Below are 17151 nucleotides of genomic sequence, written 5' to 3'. Positions count from 1 at the left end.
TAATGCTATAGTGTATCTTTATGTGCTACTTGGTATGAGGATTCACAGGGTCTTGTCATAGGGATTCAGTTCTCTATTGTGTTTCCTGCAACTTACTTTGTAGTTGTTTATTATTTGTTGTTGTTGTTGATTGGCAATAAAGAATAAGAAGAATAAGAAAACGAATTTTGGATTGATGATGAAATAATACTGATTTAACGGCTCAATATGAAAAAAGATGCCATTCGTAGCCTACATGCTAACTACTACGCAGCAAATAGGCCATATTTATTTTGATAAGTCAGTGTTGGGCAAAAGCCACTTTAAAAAAATCGTCTCAAAATAAACTTTGCGGATACATTCATGTCAAGATAAACAGGAAACATCGATTTATCAAATCAAGTTTAACTAAAAATAAACATTGTTACAAAATGATAATGAAACATTTACGACATCGTTGTTCTAATTTCAGATATTTGGACCACCATGTGATAGGCCTACATGGAACTCAGAAAATATGGAAGAATTGTGAATAATTCAGTTTCTAACCGATGCAAGTACGACAGTAGTTTGTGTCTCATTACTGGGCGGTTAAAATCTGAACTGGTATCTTAATAAATCCAGAATGCGTCAGTTGCCACCGATTTATATACCAACTGGTTCTTCTGATGACAACTCTGACGTCACAACAGATCGATGTTTATCACCGCCTTCACGTGCAGCAAAATTAGATTGCTGCCAGACTCCAGAAGCACCAGTAAAAGCATTAAATGGAACTTCTAGCAACCACCAAATCGAGACATCAGAGAGTGTTGTATTTTCTCTTCCATCAAGCGCATGCAGGTTTTATGTTGATGGGATTACCCTCGAGTCTACAGTAGAAGATATCAAGAAGAGATTAGAGTTGGAACTGGGGTTACCGTCTGATGCTGTTCAGTTGACACTGGTGTACGCTGCTGGGAAGTTCCAGATGAATGGAACTACCAATTCCTCACGTCTGGTTGATTTGATAGGATGCACAACGGCGTCTACTCATACAGTGACTGTGCAGATTGAGATCTGCCAAAGTTTACTAAAGACTTTTCGATTAGCCTGTGAAGGAAATGTAGACGAGGTAGGTAATATTCTCAATATTGATTTACTCATTCATTCATCATTGTCACGTCAGCATTACCATCATATTTAATATCAGCGTCATCAACCATTTCCTACATTTCCCTTAATTTTTTCCACTTTCTTTTTTTCCACTTAGGCCCTATTTAAACTTTTTAGAATGTATGGTTTCTTTAATAGGAAACACTTGACTCTTTGTACTATTGTACTGTGTATTGTGATATTTTGTATATTTTGTAAGATCATTTTAATCCAAACATTTTTATTTGAATTGCCCCGTGTGGGATGATTAAAGAATTTTGAATTGAATTAAATTATCAACATGAAAACTCTTATCGTACAAATAAAAACGTTTTAACGTAAAATTATCAATGAAACTGCATATTTGCTTATTTTTATATAAAATATTCGTACCAATATCAATGTTTTAACGTAAAATTATTAATAGGTCGAATGTTTGCTTCTTTGCTTTTGACATAAATGCATCATCTAATTCCATCACATGACATTTCTATAGAACAATGTATTGGAGCTATGTTTTTCATTATCTATGTAAACTCTCTTCCTACTTCGTAACATTCTCACTCTCGCCAATTGTCTGGCCTAGATATATCTTTCAAACAATTTAAATCTGTGTTTTGTACCACATTATATTTATCTTTACTTAAATCCAGATAATTTCGTCTGGAACTTTGGATCTTCTTGATACACCATTTCTCAAGAGTCTTCCCTGCGAGGACGTCATAAGTGTTGTTCTACAGAGAGCGTTTTTGATGTTATGTCTGGCTGTCAACCGAGGCCATTTTGGAGTTGTCGATACAATTTTGAAGAAAAGTGAGTCTTTAGAAAATATTCGTCTTCTCATTCGTATATTTATCGTCCTCGTTTATATATAGTGTAGTTTTATATACATAACTTTACTTAATGTCGATAGGTATCGATCTCATTTTTTTTGTATTCAAGACAGGACCACAATGCAAAACAGATTTTCTTTTACCTGATTGTGTAACCTAACTTATACAATTTTCTTTCAGATGTTGATCCCAATACGTGTACTCCGTTTGGCCGAACGCCGCTTCACGTTGCAGCCTTCTGTGGACAAATTGATATTTTAGAAATTCTCCTGTCACATGGTGCTAACGTTTCCCTGAAGGATATGGACGGTAACACACCTCAGGACATCTCAGCAAGCCGAGGGCACACGAATTGCATTCGGCGGTTGTGGCTTCATCGCTGGAATCTTAGACCTCCGATATTGGCCATGTGCCAACAAAAAGAAATCATCTCACGCGGCAGTAGTGGCAACAGGACAACGTTATCGACCAGCAGCACTAGGACTTACAATAGCAACATGACTTTGGGGACTTGTTTAGCATTGAGAGCTCATGATGTGGTCAAATTGTGGTCCATGGAGTGTAGTGATCATCAGAGTCGACTTCACTCGTCTTTAGGAAAGCGTAAACCAATTTATATGGGGAGAACTAATTCAAAAACATTACAGAAATCTAACCCTGATAAAGCCTTACGTGCTGGTGGTAATAGTGGTAACGATCGTGAAACAACGTATGATTCCACGAATAAATTATCAAGTGACGTTGCCGATCGTGAATCGTCTCGGTTTGGTTTCACGAGTAAAGGTCATCGTTCTCCCACAGTCTCAATATGTACTGTTGTTAATTTTAAATCGCCGTTTTTAGTATCTGAGATTTCACCGATATCAAAAGATTTGATTTCTCCAGCTGATGACGCAGAGAGTCGCCAGTGTAGTACAAAGAAAAGAGAACGTATCAATAGGTTAGTAAAGCCAACATAACACTCTATGTTGCTAAATTGACTACGACCATGATGAATAGGTATACGGTGATGATAAAGAATATGCTTGTAAAGCTCTGTCTCCACTATCAAACTAAAGAAGTGTGATGTGCTCAAATGTGGTAGTGATGTGCTTAAAGATAGTAGTGATATGACATCATCATGTCCATATGTGGGCTTATCAAATGTTTTTGCCACATAAAGTTTGATAGTGTAGACAGAGCTTAAGGAATGAGTGATGACGATGACGTTATCCATTCATCCGTTCATTATTTCAGATAATATCCATAGAGAGAGAATATATATTATTATAACAAAAATAAATGTATTCTGAGAAATATAAAATTGATAAATGATTTTACACCATATATGGTACAATTTTGAATTTTAATTGAGTATATTTAAATTTTTGTATTTCCAGAAATGAAAGCATTGACCGACACGTCTTAATGAGCAAATTGGTCCACTTCCATCGACCACCGGCGGCCGTTTCAACAGAGAAAAGTCGACCAAAAACCCCTCCAGACTTTCAGGCGTGGCTAACAAAGAAAAACACAAACGCGAAAAAGGAAGCGACCGCAGAACACGAAAGAAATGAGAAAGTGATAGAGTATAAGAGTGAACGTAAAGAACTGAATGAGAGAGCTTATAACAACTGGCTAAGTCATAAACGACGCCTTGTTAAGCCTAGAACTAACAGTTCAATTTGATTCCATAATTAATTATGTAATGTTGATTAACTCATAACTTTATTAGAATATATAATAAATACGTTTCATTTTGTTTTCAAATGAATGATTATATTGATAAACTTTAGCAGTCAGGGGGAAATGGCAACAAGCTTTATTTATTTATTACTTTCTAGGAGTTTTAACGAATAATCTATATGTTTTGACAACTCTTGTAACATGACCACAGTGCTGATTTTGCCATTTTTCCGTTAGTATATTATAGTGTAATAATTTATACATATTTTCATTTTATACCATAGCATATAGAGCCTACTTATGCTACTATTCCTAAAATTATTATTAATATGCTATCTATTTATTTTTACTGTGATCTCAGAAGTTTGGTCTAGACTAGAATGTTCGCGTACTTAAAACGTCATCACTAGTTATCATAACCCTGCCTTATTTATTATCAATAGACCTAGCATGCCATTAGGCCTATGACGAGCAAACTATAATTAGTACATTCTTGGAGCACGCCACTACATAGCATTCATATAAGTCCAAATGCCAATTATACCTCAGTGTAAAATAATAACTGCTACACGACTAACCTATACTGTGCAAAGATATTTGTTATGGAAAATATGTTTAGCTTTAAGATCGACTCCGGTCGCCGTTTGTCTGATGATTGGGAACCGTTTAAGTTCTCAAACGAACGGTTACGAAGCCGACTCAGAGATCGATCGAAGTTGTTTGATGATTCCTGGTTTAAAGAATTGCCGATTTCTCGGCGACTTCTCGACGATAAATTTCCATGGGATGACGATAAAGAATGGAAGAGCAAGAGATTAGGGAAGGATGTTGCAACCGAGCCTCTTTCTTCCGGACAGACGGTTCAGCTACATCGGCAAAGTTTGTTTGACGATCCATGGTTCAAGGATTTTATGGATGAAGAAGATTCACTGTTTAAAACAAGTGAAAGCAGCAAAAAATCCTCTGCAACAGCACTGTCAGCAGAAAGTAAAGAGGTCAGAGGTCAGGTTGTGTCATCAGAGAACTTTCAAGTGACATTTGAAATGGGTAACTTCGAAGCAGAAGAGATTGAAGTGACACTTGATGGTGACAATTTAACAATACATGGTCAGAAATCAACGTCTGGTGAGTGCCGCGAGATGGTTAAATATTATAAACTTCCAGATAACATCAATACAGATGCTTTGGCATCAAGTCTTTCTAAAGACGGATTGCTAAAAGTAACCGCACCATGGAAAGAGGCTCCTCCTAAAGAAGCAGTTGCAGATTATCAAGTGGAGATACCATTGGCGGATTTCAAACCTGAAAACATTGATGTGAGCCTCGATGGACGTAGAGTCAAGGTGCATGCTAAGACGTCTGATGAAAATGCCACCACGGGTGAAGAAGTCACCAGATGGTTTACGCTGCCAGATACGGCTAGCACTGATGGCCTGACATCCTGTATAGGCGATGATGGCTCAATAATCATCCAGCTGCCATTCGCAACTGGCGGTGGATCACTGGAGATATCTTGTGGCAAAGAGGCTAAAAATGGCAATAAATAAACTGATTGCTATTAGAAGTTTTATCTTTACGTAAAACATGGACATGCGACATTATTGTGTTGACATTGTATGTTAATATTCTATTGTGGCCCTTTCCTCTATAGGCCTATACATTAAGATTTTAACATATTAAGCTATCGTAAAGGGATGTTTATACAGGATAACTAAAGACGATATGAATATACATTTTTTCAATTAATTAAATTAAATTTGTTTATTATTGACTAAAGTTTGGATTTGTGAAAATATTATTTTTATCGAAGGCATATTAAACTTTTCTAATTTCGTTAGGAAATTTATGTATATGGTATTTTATCGTCGTTCGATCGTTCAAGTATCAGGCATGGATGCTCCAATATGCCTAATATTGTCAACGGTTATATAGAGAAAGCAAATTGTTTTCCTTAGGGCCTATAGGCCCACAACATGTATATCTGTAGACTATTCATGCCTATATATCATGTAACAGCGTTCTATGCGATATAAATTCACCATTTGCAACATTGGGTCATACAGGTCAACATTTGTCACATAAATTCTTAACAAACAATCCTGATTGGTTCATCTTATATGTTCTATCAGTCCCAAAATGAATTCCTCAGTTTGTATACGTTCTTTACATTCCGTTCTTATCATCATAAAGGCCTCGAGCAAGAAAGATTTTCAAACTGAATTTAAAGGATCTATAAAACGAACGGATTTATGGGTTAAGAGTGTCGATTGTTTTCTTTTAAAATCAAGTTGTTTGTGAAATAACTTAATCCTTTGTTATTGTATAAAATATGTTTTTATATTCTATCTTTTAGAATACAGATTGTTAATGTAAATTATTTTAAAGACATATCTGTATTCGTGACCGTAAAATACAGAAGACGATGACGTCAGACCGGTAACTGATCAATTTGATCCGTAGATTGTGTCTCTGTCGTTTTATGATAATGATTATTTCAACAATAATATTATAACCTACTTAATTAATAACCAATGATTTGTCTGTAAGTTTTGCCCGACACTTTTTAGTTTATTGGATTGATAATAATAAAAAACGTTTTTACGTTGTATATTTCTTTGATTGAGAACGATATTCGTGAATGACCATGCATGGTACTCGCATAAACACATTTTTATTGTAATGTTTACAAAACAGGTCTGTCAGGTTTTTTCGTACAATAGTGCATCCATCCTTTTGTTTCTGACTCGATCGACTCTTCGGATAAGAAGGCTGCTCACACTACCGTGTGTGCGATAGGCAGCACAACGAAACCGACGAGGCTAGCCGCGATTGACCAATTATTATGTTCCTCAGTATTTCAGAGATCATGCAGGTTATTGGATCCCCAGATGTAGAGAAAATTGAACGAAAACGTTATGAAGGGTTTTGTTTTTTCAGTTCATAATTATAAGCGGCCGGCCGAACCCCTACCCCAACCCTTAAAAAGGGCAATTTCACGCACTTTTAAATGTCATGAACTACGACGCAAAATATGAAAATACGACGTTTATAATTCAACTGGCCATATGATGACGTCACAGCATCCGATACGCAAAATTTGTACATGATTCGTATCTACAATTCAACAGATTCATGAGAATCACTTTTTATTCTGAGGAGCTATAACATATTGAAATTGATTGGAATGATGAAAATACGTGACCAAAGCTATTCACGCTTTTGCACGTGATGGCGTCATAACAATTTTAAAAACAGTAAATCATGTGAAAGATAATTGATTGACCTAGACAATATCAAAATATGGGGGGAAGACAAGTGGAGATGCGCTCTATCAAATGTGATGAGCTATGACGAAAGAGACAAAAATCTTATATTTTATATTTGAGTGGCCATACGATGACGTCACAATGTCTGGTTAGCCTTATTGATGCATGATCCGATATCTACAACTTATCAACTTCCAGAATATGTAACAAAAATAAACTTCACCATAATCTATGACTGTTTTAAAAAAGGCATACTTTTGACGAATTTTGGAACTTTTTCTTAAAAAACGCGCGCGAATTGTCCAATTCGAAGTTCTCGTATGACGTGATTATAAGTCGAAATTGTTTAAAAGTTGGTAAAATTACTAGAAAAGGATGGAAAAACAAAATCTACGCGAAAAAAAGATGTTTTTTAACGCCAAAAAAAAATGTTTACATGCTGAAAATGACATGAAACGCGTAGAAAGTTGATTAGAATTGTGTGTTCTCTCTATTTATTTAAATACATATGCATTATTGTAATAAATAATTTCACAATTTGTGTGTGAATTTTTAACTTTGAACAAACGAAAATTATTTCAAACCATGTACTACATTTTACTGTGTTTGAGCATGAATAAAATGAAATGAATTAAGTGAATAATTGATAATGAGAAATCAAAACAACTGATACAATGAATTAAATGATGAACAGTAGCATGAATAGCAGCCTGAACAAGCCTGGCCATCCAACCAACCCATTGATTGCGACCCCTATACAAACATTGAACAGTTGGTATGCCGTGCGTTATTATGCAAATGAGTTGGTGCAGGTGTAGTGGGGAAGATGGTATTGTTAGTCATTGCGGTCAACACACCACACTGTTGAATTTTGATGTTGTTAATCTTTACATTAGAATATTATTCAAATCATGTAAAAAAAAACAATTTCTCCGGGCGGGAACATTGCGGATCCCCTCATTAAAAATAAATCTCGAAAAGAAGTCCATCTGGAAAAGAAGCCCGTTCAAGAGTACTAAAAAATGAAGGAGCACATTTGGCTTCAATTGGCCTTAGTGCTGAGGCAGGGAGAGCACACCATAATATTTTTTATTTTTCTGTGGCTTTCGCCACCTGATTTTTTATGTTGTAAATGTTATGTTTAGCGCAAAAATCAAAATTTAACAGTGTGGCGTGTTGACCGCAACGCCGACATACCAAACTACGATGAGATATAAATTCTTTTCTAAACACGTAACGAAGAATTATAATTCCTTTTTTTCTGACATTAAATTGTTAGTCATTCGCGGCGGTCAACACATTTTGATGTTGTTAATCTTTTACATTATATTATCTTAAATTAACTTGACTCTCTAAATAAATCTCTTTCAAAATAAAAGAAAAACATTTTATATTTATTTAACAAAAAAAGAAATCCGTAGAGATTCGAACCCCAGCGAGTAGAGCTGAGAGAATCCAAACGATAGTTACTAGAGCACTACCCGTTATGTCACAATGTACACGAGTAATGAAAGGTGACAATAGTATAGTCTTATACGCGCTTCATACTACGTCATTCTAATCGTTACGTCATAAATTTGCATATTCATGACGTAATTTTGAGGAAACGAATCAAGTTTTAACCTTGCTGTCAACCAGAGGGCCGGATAGCTCAGTCGGTAGAGCGTCGTGGAACACGATTATCGTGGGTTCAAACCCCATGCCGGTCGGTGGAAAAGAGTTAAAGCTATGCGAGCTTCTGTGTTTGGGGTTCACAGATTTAAACGTCCCCCTTTCCACCACACATCATGAGGCAATAACATCAACGCATCTGATGTGTGGTACCCCCAAGGCTGTGAGAGAGCCTTATCGTGCTAGAGGCAAGGGAGCACACCATCATTTTTTTTTTGGCTTCCCGCCTCTTTCCGATATCGCAAATTTTATGTTTGGCGCCTGTAACGCCAAATGAAGTGACATTGCCAAATGAGGTGCGCGTGGTCTGTATCGCACAAGGCTAGGTCACTTAATTTGGCAGCACGTTTCTGGCGAGCTAATCGTGTTATTAAATATTGATATTATTTATTTCCAAATAAACACAAACTGAAAATTAATAACCTGAGTATTTCTAACCTAATAATCTTTATTCATTGTATGAAATTAAACCATTATAACTGAAACATACGACGAAAATTTACGATTTTAGTGTAAAAAACGAAAGGTACTGCCATCGAAAAATATAGAAAACTCGACATGCATGATGGGAAGCCTACCGACCCCTTTCTAAGCAGCTGGAAAAGAAGACTACTCGTTTTAGCGCCAAAGGGAAGTGTCTGAAGTCACGTCTGCATGTTATGCGGACATGGTCTGGGACAATTTGCCTTTAGCGCTAAAACGTTGATTGTTTGAGTTATGGGACGCCATTTCTGCATTATTTCCTAGTAATATTTTGATTTGACGTTCCTTTCGTCGGTACATTATTCCCGTTACTATTTTGTTCGTTTTTATGAATTTCTATGTTTATGTCCAATTAAAATGATTATTCGTTGAATATGAATGTATCCCGTTATTCTATTGATTATATTGTATATATTTTTTTGTTTAACATTGCTTAACTATACAGTTTCCTAACCTTTTAGTTTCATTTTTAATCAATTCCGTTTTTTTAAAATGTATAATGTTATTTATGTTTTTTATTTATAAGTTCTTTAAGAATATGAGTTACATGATCACATTTATTTCACTTATTATACCTACAGTATAACACTATATTTACTTTGATGTCTGAAACATTAAAACATAAATTCGGAATAATGGCGAACCTAAGTCGCAAATTGTTAGTTAGATATTTGTTATAATTTCATCATCTCATTTGTTACACGTGTGTGTGTGACCTATAATAAATAAATAAGGGATGGCAGGCTACAGGTAGGCCTACTTCGAGGGGAAATTCATCAAATTGTTTCATCAAAACAATAACTCATAAGGTCGGAAACATTTAGAACATAAATAGATAATGAAACCAAATTTTGAGATATTACGTTGTTCTCTTTTGTTATCAATCTTTTCATGTCACGTACCGTAATAGAAGGTAACAGTTGAACATGCATATCACAATAAATAAATAATGGTAATTAACTAATTAATTAACCAATCCTAATGGCATTTTCATCAAGTTTTAACAATCTTTGATGTCGGAAACATTCCCAATAATAGAGACTAATTTTGCAATATGTTAGATATTTTATTCAGCTGGTACTTTTTACCTTGATATCGGGAACATTTGAACATAAATTCGCAATAATGGATCATAATTGTGCAATGAAGTCGTGTCATCTTGTTCATATGATGGGAAAAAACTTTGGATGAGATATGGGGTGAGCGAAATTCTAAGCAAGCTAAATACATGATACTTATTTTAAGGTTGGAAAAAAGCACGTGAATTCGCAAATAATTGAACCTAATTTTGCAATGAAGTCGTCATCTCATTTGTTCATATCGATGTGAGAAAATGTTTGGACGGGAATGTGGTGAGCGAAATTCTAAGCAAGCTAAATACATGAGTTATTTTAAGGTTGGGAACACAACGTGAATTCGCAAATAAAGTCGTTTGTTCAGATCATATGTGGGAAAAAAGTTTGGATGGGAATGGGGCGTTGAGCGAAATTCTAAGCAAGTATTACTTCGAAGTCGGGGGAACAACCTTAAATTCGCAATAATGCAATGGAACCTAATTTTGCAATGAAGTCGGTCACCTTGTTTGATACGATGTTGGAAACACGTTTGGAGGGGTGGACGAAATTCTAGGAAGCTAAATACAGTTAGTTATAACACTAATTATTTTGAGGTCGGGAATATTAGAATTTATACTTAAATGGAACCTAATTTTGCAATGGAGATTGCATGCGTTATTTTCATCTCGGTTGTTCGTTCCATCAATTATACGTCGTACATAATGTGGAACATGCATGCACTGTTATACTTTGTGGGGTGATGAGAGTGGGATGCTACTGTAATCAAGTTAATATATTATTTATTGACATACAGTAATTTAATTAGCTATATCGATGGAATAGTAGATTAGGCCGATATTTACACATTTGCAGCCTTCACTATTTATAGAATAAATCAGCATTAAATAAGCCAGTGGGTAAATTTTTATGGAATTCATTTAAAAGCAATATGCTATATAACATTGAATCACGGTGAAACATATAACAATAAAGAAACAAGTATAGAAAAATGGGTAGATTTAAGAAATACTATTATGCTAATATAATTTCTAATTTGCTACGATTATCAGAAGAGTTACAGGTGGTACTGATCTGATTTTATTTCGTTTCATCTTGTATATAAATTACATTGTATAATCCGGGTTGTAAAATGAAAACAAACAAATGAAAATCTCACAAATTCTTTATGTGTAAAATATGTTAAAACGAGATATAGATGATAATGATGATCATTGTCAAGTGTATAGAAAAATATGAACATTAATGAAATAGGAGGTAATACGGAATTGATAAATGTAAAAATGTTACTGATGAATTGTAACGACATTGGGAATTAACAAATGTGTTAAATAATATGTTTGCGCCACAAAAGAGAGAAAAAAAGCTATCGATGGAATGGTGGGTACGAAATCCATGATAATTTAGCTATTTAGCTGAAATAAATTCGACGGGAACCTGATTTCACAAGAGGACCTCTTATATGAGTTTGTGAGGACTCCGTTTATAGAGGACATCTTAATATCTGTTCTAAAAACTCCTTAATATCAGTTCCAGAATTAACCTTAATATCAGTTCTTTTCTAATGAAGAATCTGGGCAATTTACAATCAAGCAACAACACCACATAATTCTACGTGAATTCTACTGTACGTGAACTAGCCTTAATACCGCCTGATTACGGTATATAGGCCTACAGTATTAGCTTCAGAATAAATGACGACGCATTCTACAGATATTAAAAAAAATGAAAATATTAAATTGGCTTCGTCGAAATGTTGTACCTTGATAGACAGACCCCCAAGCACAGGTAAATCCTCAGATTCTGCTTGATCACAGACAATCTGCACTGCAGCACAACTAAAAAGCAGTAAAAAGATTTTGGCACACAAGGCGTATCATATAATTTGCGGACCATGACCGAAGCACTTCCGCTTCGATCTATTCGACGAAAATCAAAAAAGGATAACTATTTTCTGCTTTATATTTAATTTAATGTAATGGTGATCTAATAACAGGCGTAACAACACATAATACATATTGTAGTTTAATACTGGCTTAAATATGATTGTTTTATATAAACTGTATTTTAAAAAATGACAATAGAACTTCATTTTGCAATAGTACCTAATTTGGCGCCTTAGACGCCAAATTAAGTGCGGTACCTCATTTGGCAGCGGTACCTCATTTGGCGTGACAGCGCCCTCAATTTTTTACATTTTTTTAAATAATTTTTAACTTCATCTTTCGGAGTTTACATCCTGAGAATAACATAAAAAGTACAAAAAATAGCTCAGATGAATTTATTATTTATCTTCCGATTCAGTAAAAACAACTTTTGTGTGTCTAGAGGGCGCTATATTAATTGGGTGGCACTGGTCGAGTCGTACTGCACAGAGCAGTCACACACAGTCATAAAAACTGAAATAAATGTTCTGTATTATGGAAAATGGCAGATGAATTAAGTGTTCATATTCGTGGATCCGATCATTTTAATCCGATTCAATACCAGGGAATTAATAGGTAATTATTTGAAGTACTATTTAACTGAATAAAGTTGTGTAAAACGAAGGAAAAGGTTACCTAAATGTTCATTATATCTAGGCCTATGTAGGCCCAGTAAATTTACGAGAACGACGAAACTGCACTGAGACCAGTCAGTGATGAGTCAAGTGCTCATGTGATGAATTATATAGGCCTAGCTAGACTAATGGATAAAGGCCTAGTCTTTAGAGGATGTAAGGCTAAAAATGCCTACTAATGCTATATTATAGGATATAGGCTAGGCCTAGACGATGTATGTAGGCCATACATATTATTATTAATTACTAGGCTAGGCCTATAGGGCTAGGCTAGTCTAGGCCTAAGTAAGATTATCATTATTATGGTAGGTCTAAAGTAGGCTAGCCTAGTACTAAGTAGGCTAGCCTAGTACTAAGTAGGCTAATTTAATAAAAATATTTTATCTTTTCTTTATTATTTATTATCCAAACAAAGGCTTAGAATATGCTTTGGTGTATAATATGACAGGGTAAGTAGGCTTACTGTAGTTAATTAGTGATGTGGCTAGAGGTCCAGTACCAGGGGGCGGGGTTTACTAATCTTCGCCCGGCGTTATATGATGTTAAAAGACGTTAATAAGTACATCTTAGCATTATATTTGATTGTACTTATTTTATACATTTTTAAATAAAATTGAATTAAAATATTTTAAATCAAAATACTGATTAGGTTTATTACTGAAACTGAAGAACGCTCTTTGTGATAAGTGATGTTTTTTGTCGATTGCATTTAGAATGAAAGGTTTCACAATAATAACTAATTTTAACTTGCTATAAAAATATTTAAGTTACAGTAAATTCACCACTAGAGCATATTATTAATAACATGTACTTGATATCATATCATAAAACTTTACCGGGCGATACTGTGTCAGGTAATATACCTCTAGCCACAGTGTTATAGAGAATAATTGTTGAGTTATAATGGTAATTGGTATCCAGTCAATATAACCTAGTCTTGTTTTACCCATAACCATGTGTTCTTTCCATAAAAAGGGTTTAATTGTATGTTGGGTGTACAATTACTAATAATCAGGGCTCAAAATTTACTTTTTTATCCACGAAGAAACCATTGCTAGTTGTAAAAATCTTACTTACCAAAATGAACATCCCAAGTAAATTTGCTGATAAATTAATTAATTCTTCAACATAATAAATTGCCAGGTCTATTGCTTGATTTGTTTAAAGCTCTGTCCGCACAATCAGAATACTTGGACAAAAAAATGTTTTTTGTCTAAGTTGGTACTGTAGTGTAGACAGAGTTTAAAAGTTCCAACCAACAAACATTAGCTACTTTTGAAAATGTTAAACTAGCAATTATGAAACATCTACCAGCAAATTGCTAGTTTGCCATAGTAAATTTCAAGCCCTGATAGTACAGTCTATAATGCTTATTAACATACAAAGATAGATGTGCGTAAACCAATTAACAGTTTTTTAAATCAAGTTATTTCTATTTCAGAATATAGTGTTTATGTGGTAAATGTAAATAACAACTTGCTAATTGTATTTAAACAAAAAGTGTTTAGTGCTTTCTATATTAATATTGTATGTACCTATTATTATGTGAGAAATTTTAATTGTGTGCCATAAAATGTGTGGGCATCTATATGGAAACTAATGTTTAGTGTACATATGTTCTGTTTGAGAGGAAAGCGTATGTTTTTTATAAGAACAATAATGTCCAGAATCCACATTCAAGACTGTCCAGGACAGTTTATAGCATTTATTTTTGAAATTTCAAATTTGATTGAAACAGAACAATCCTAGTATTATGTGATGTACATTGAACTACCTAAGAATAGAGATTATGTACTTTATGAAACATCTTACAACTAATAGAGCTTTTCATTATCATATCAACATTATTTATTTCCAGAAATTGATATTTATCACATGGTACGCAACAGAGTTTGTGATTTGAGGTATATCTTTGCATGAGTCATACGATTATGGTATTTTACTGTAGTATTCAGGGTCCTTCTTCAATTACTCTTCTTAAGCTCTGTCTTACAAAAATGTTAAATAAGGTACTGATATGCCCAAATTTGGTAGTGATTGACATCATCATGTCCATATATGGGCACATTTTTTGTCGCATAAAGTTTGATAGTGTAGACAGAGCTTTATTGATCTTTGTATGCAAATGAAAAACAAAATTATAAATCAATTTTAATAGTTCCTTACATTTTCCTTTTTTTTAGTTATTTTCTTTTTATGATGACTTTTGTTTTCTGCTACATAACAAATTACTCTTCTTTTTCTTTCTGCTTTTTTTTTCTAATTTAAAAATATTCTTCATTATGTATAATAATAGCTCTTTTGTAGCTTGTTCTGTAGCCAGGTGTATATACAGTACTCCTGTGTAGATAATTAACATTTTATCAACACACTAGTAGCTACAGAGTATCACATCCTACAAGGTAGTGTACTGTAGTGTGTGACATACTGTACATACAACCCATTAAATTCAAAATTCCATATTGTGTTTCTTCTTCTTGCTAGCTATTTCAAATATTAGTTTAGTGTGGAATGGGTTGAACAAATAGAATACTTTACAATAATTTAATTAGTCTAAAGTGCTTTTTACCGGGATAAATGTTACTGAACTTCACACAAGGGTAACTATGTGATGTCTATGTTGGGTTTTAGAAAGAATCACTGACCTCTGACATGGTTTTCTCTCATGTGTAACTCACTGTTTATGTGGAATGTTCCATTTCATATTAAGGTTTTAAATTTATCGAGCAGCTAACCATAGGCCATTGTTGGTTTATCTAGATGAAACATCACTCACAACATGTACAGTAGCTGGTATTGTTTTCTAGAAAAGTAATGCTTTATTAATGTTTTTAACTATAGTGAAATATCATTAAATTTGGTGTAGGATGCTGTCATTTATTGGTCCTTTAATAAATTCTTTTTTTTTCATTTTTCACCTGCACATGTTTGATGTAATGTCTTAAGTTCTGTCTACACTATCATTATCAAACTTTATGTGACACAGAAATGTGATGTCCTACAGTATCACTACCACATTTGGACACATCACACTTTTGTCAAACTAGTTTGATAGTGTAAACAGAGCTTTAGTTGAGCTCATTTTGTTTTATTAATCAAGAATGATATGGTACACAGTAATGTAGTAGTATAGTTTGATTCTGCACATGCACTGTACTCATGCCTGTCTGAAATATAATTGGGCTACTGTACATAGTATGATTAGATGATGATAGATGCATGACACATCAGAGTACCTCATCACTGAATCCCAAGTCTTGTTTTAAATATTTAAATCCTCTATTTCTCCCTACTGTATCTTCCCAAGCCACTCAACACTACCCACTTTTGGCCTACACCATTCATCACATCTGCAGCCACCGCATGACTTTACACATTTGTTTTAATTTTTATTATATTCCTTGTGACGCGGCTCAAGATGTTTAATTGAATAATCGCAAGACTCTTGTAATAATGTGCTGGTAGGCAGCACACAGTGTTCACTGTTTAACAACAACGATACTGTTTCACACACGTCTTCAACAGCCATACGATACAATATTTTAATGCACGCTGTGAATTATACTACACTTTGTATTCTTCAAGTAACAGTTTTGACGTCAACTGTAATCTCTTTTTTAAAGGATTTGGTTAATTTCATTGATAGATATTAATAATAATAATTACATTATCATTGATCAAGTAAGTTTAAAGGATTTTTAATCATTTAGTGTTTTTAAATTATGGTTGGTGCCCACTTTATTTCAATTGTTTTAGGAATCACATGGTATACCGCACACATTATGCACTGTACTACAATGTGGTTGTTTTTAGTCCATAGCCATACACCTTCTATTTCCAGAGCACCAAAGGTTTGGGTTACTGTATTTACAACACCTAAAAAACTGTTTAAGGCCAAGATATTTCTGGAGTTTCTGGTGGAGTATTATAACACATAAGCAATGGGTTTAACATGATACCATGTAAGATTTCATTTGAAATTCAATGGAATTTTTGGAAATTAGTACAGTAGGATAGATAAACACCAGTATTTTCCATTATGGAGATGGGAAATAATTGGAAGGTGAGTCTGTAGTTTAATGTTTTTATTGGTCATCATAGAAATGGGAATAGTTTTTCATTAAAAGCAAGTTAGAGGATGTAGTAAATGTATCGAATTACAAATTGGATTTTGTGATAGATAGTGTATGCATGAAGATTGGTTGAATATTGGGAAAAGTCTTTACCCCTCTGGTATTGCCAATTCTCTAGGATTTTATTCAAATTTGAAAGATAATAAAGGACGACAAAGATAAAAATGGAAAATTCTTGTGAAGTATATGTTGAGGAGAGTCAAGATGATGGGGTGCAAATTGGCGATCTTGAGGACTTGGATCAGTAAGTAATGTTGCGATCTCAAAAAACTACTTTTTTATTGTGAAAAAATTTGTTCTATGGTATGTGTTTGTGTACAGTAAACTTGAAACCATTTAAAGTACAGTATTTAC

The 17151-nt window shown here is 34.1% G+C and overlaps 3 protein-coding genes across 4 annotated transcripts in view; all 3 read left to right on the top strand.

Moving 5' to 3' along the window:
• The first annotated feature begins 604 nt into the window (after positions 1–604).
• On the top strand, positions 605–3614 carry LOC144851013 (uncharacterized). The gene is made up of 4 exons (XM_078708536.1): positions 605–1093; positions 1767–1926; positions 2127–2886; positions 3326–3614. Exons 1-4 carry the CDS (start codon positions 605–607, stop codon positions 3612–3614), a joined length of 1698 nt encoding a protein of 565 aa, XP_078564662.1.
• A 332-nt stretch (positions 3615–3946) lies between these two features.
• On the top strand, positions 3947–6207 carry LOC144849704 (uncharacterized). Its single transcript, XM_078706714.1, has one exon. It carries the CDS (start codon positions 4214–4216, stop codon positions 5156–5158), a length of 945 nt encoding a protein of 314 aa, XP_078562840.1. The 5' UTR covers positions 3947–4213; the 3' UTR covers positions 5159–6207.
• A 6302-nt stretch (positions 6208–12509) lies between these two features.
• LOC144850653 (putative phospholipid-transporting ATPase IIB) overlaps positions 12510–17151 on the top strand; it is a 28848-nt gene continuing 24206 nt past the window's right edge. Inside the window, exon 1 of one of the 2 annotated variants that reach the window (XM_078708002.1) lies at positions 12510–12605. In XM_078708002.1, the coding sequence (XP_078564128.1) occupies positions 12532–12605 (74 nt within the window). In that variant the 5' untranslated portion in view covers positions 12510–12531. Of the gene's footprint in view, positions 12606–14522; positions 14569–17151 lie in introns of those variants that run through there. The other variant, XM_078708003.1, reaches the window with a different exon arrangement.

The sequence above is a fragment of the Antedon bifida genome, chromosome 8, assembly GCF_963402885.1.
Source record: "Antedon bifida chromosome 8, ecAntBifi1.1, whole genome shotgun sequence".
NCBI classification, from domain to species: Eukaryota; Metazoa; Echinodermata; class Crinoidea; order Comatulida; family Antedonidae; genus Antedon; species Antedon bifida.
Note: the sequence above shows the minus strand (reverse complement) of the source record. Positions and strands in the feature narration are given on the sequence as shown.

Coding starts and splice junctions, on each gene's coding strand:
- LOC144851013 (XM_078708536.1), top strand. CDS start 605: ATGCGTCAGTTGCCACCGATTTATATACCAACTGGTTCTTCTGATGAC. Junction 1,094..1,766: donor GTGAAGGAAATGTAGACGAG/GTAGGTAATATT, acceptor ACTTAAATCCAG/ATAATTTCGTCTGGAACTTT. Junction 2,887..3,325: donor AAAAGAGAACGTATCAATAG/GTTAGTAAAGCC, acceptor TTGTATTTCCAG/AAATGAAAGCATTGACCGAC.
- LOC144849704 (XM_078706714.1), top strand. CDS start 4,214: ATGGAAAATATGTTTAGCTTTAAGATCGACTCCGGTCGCCGTTTGTCT.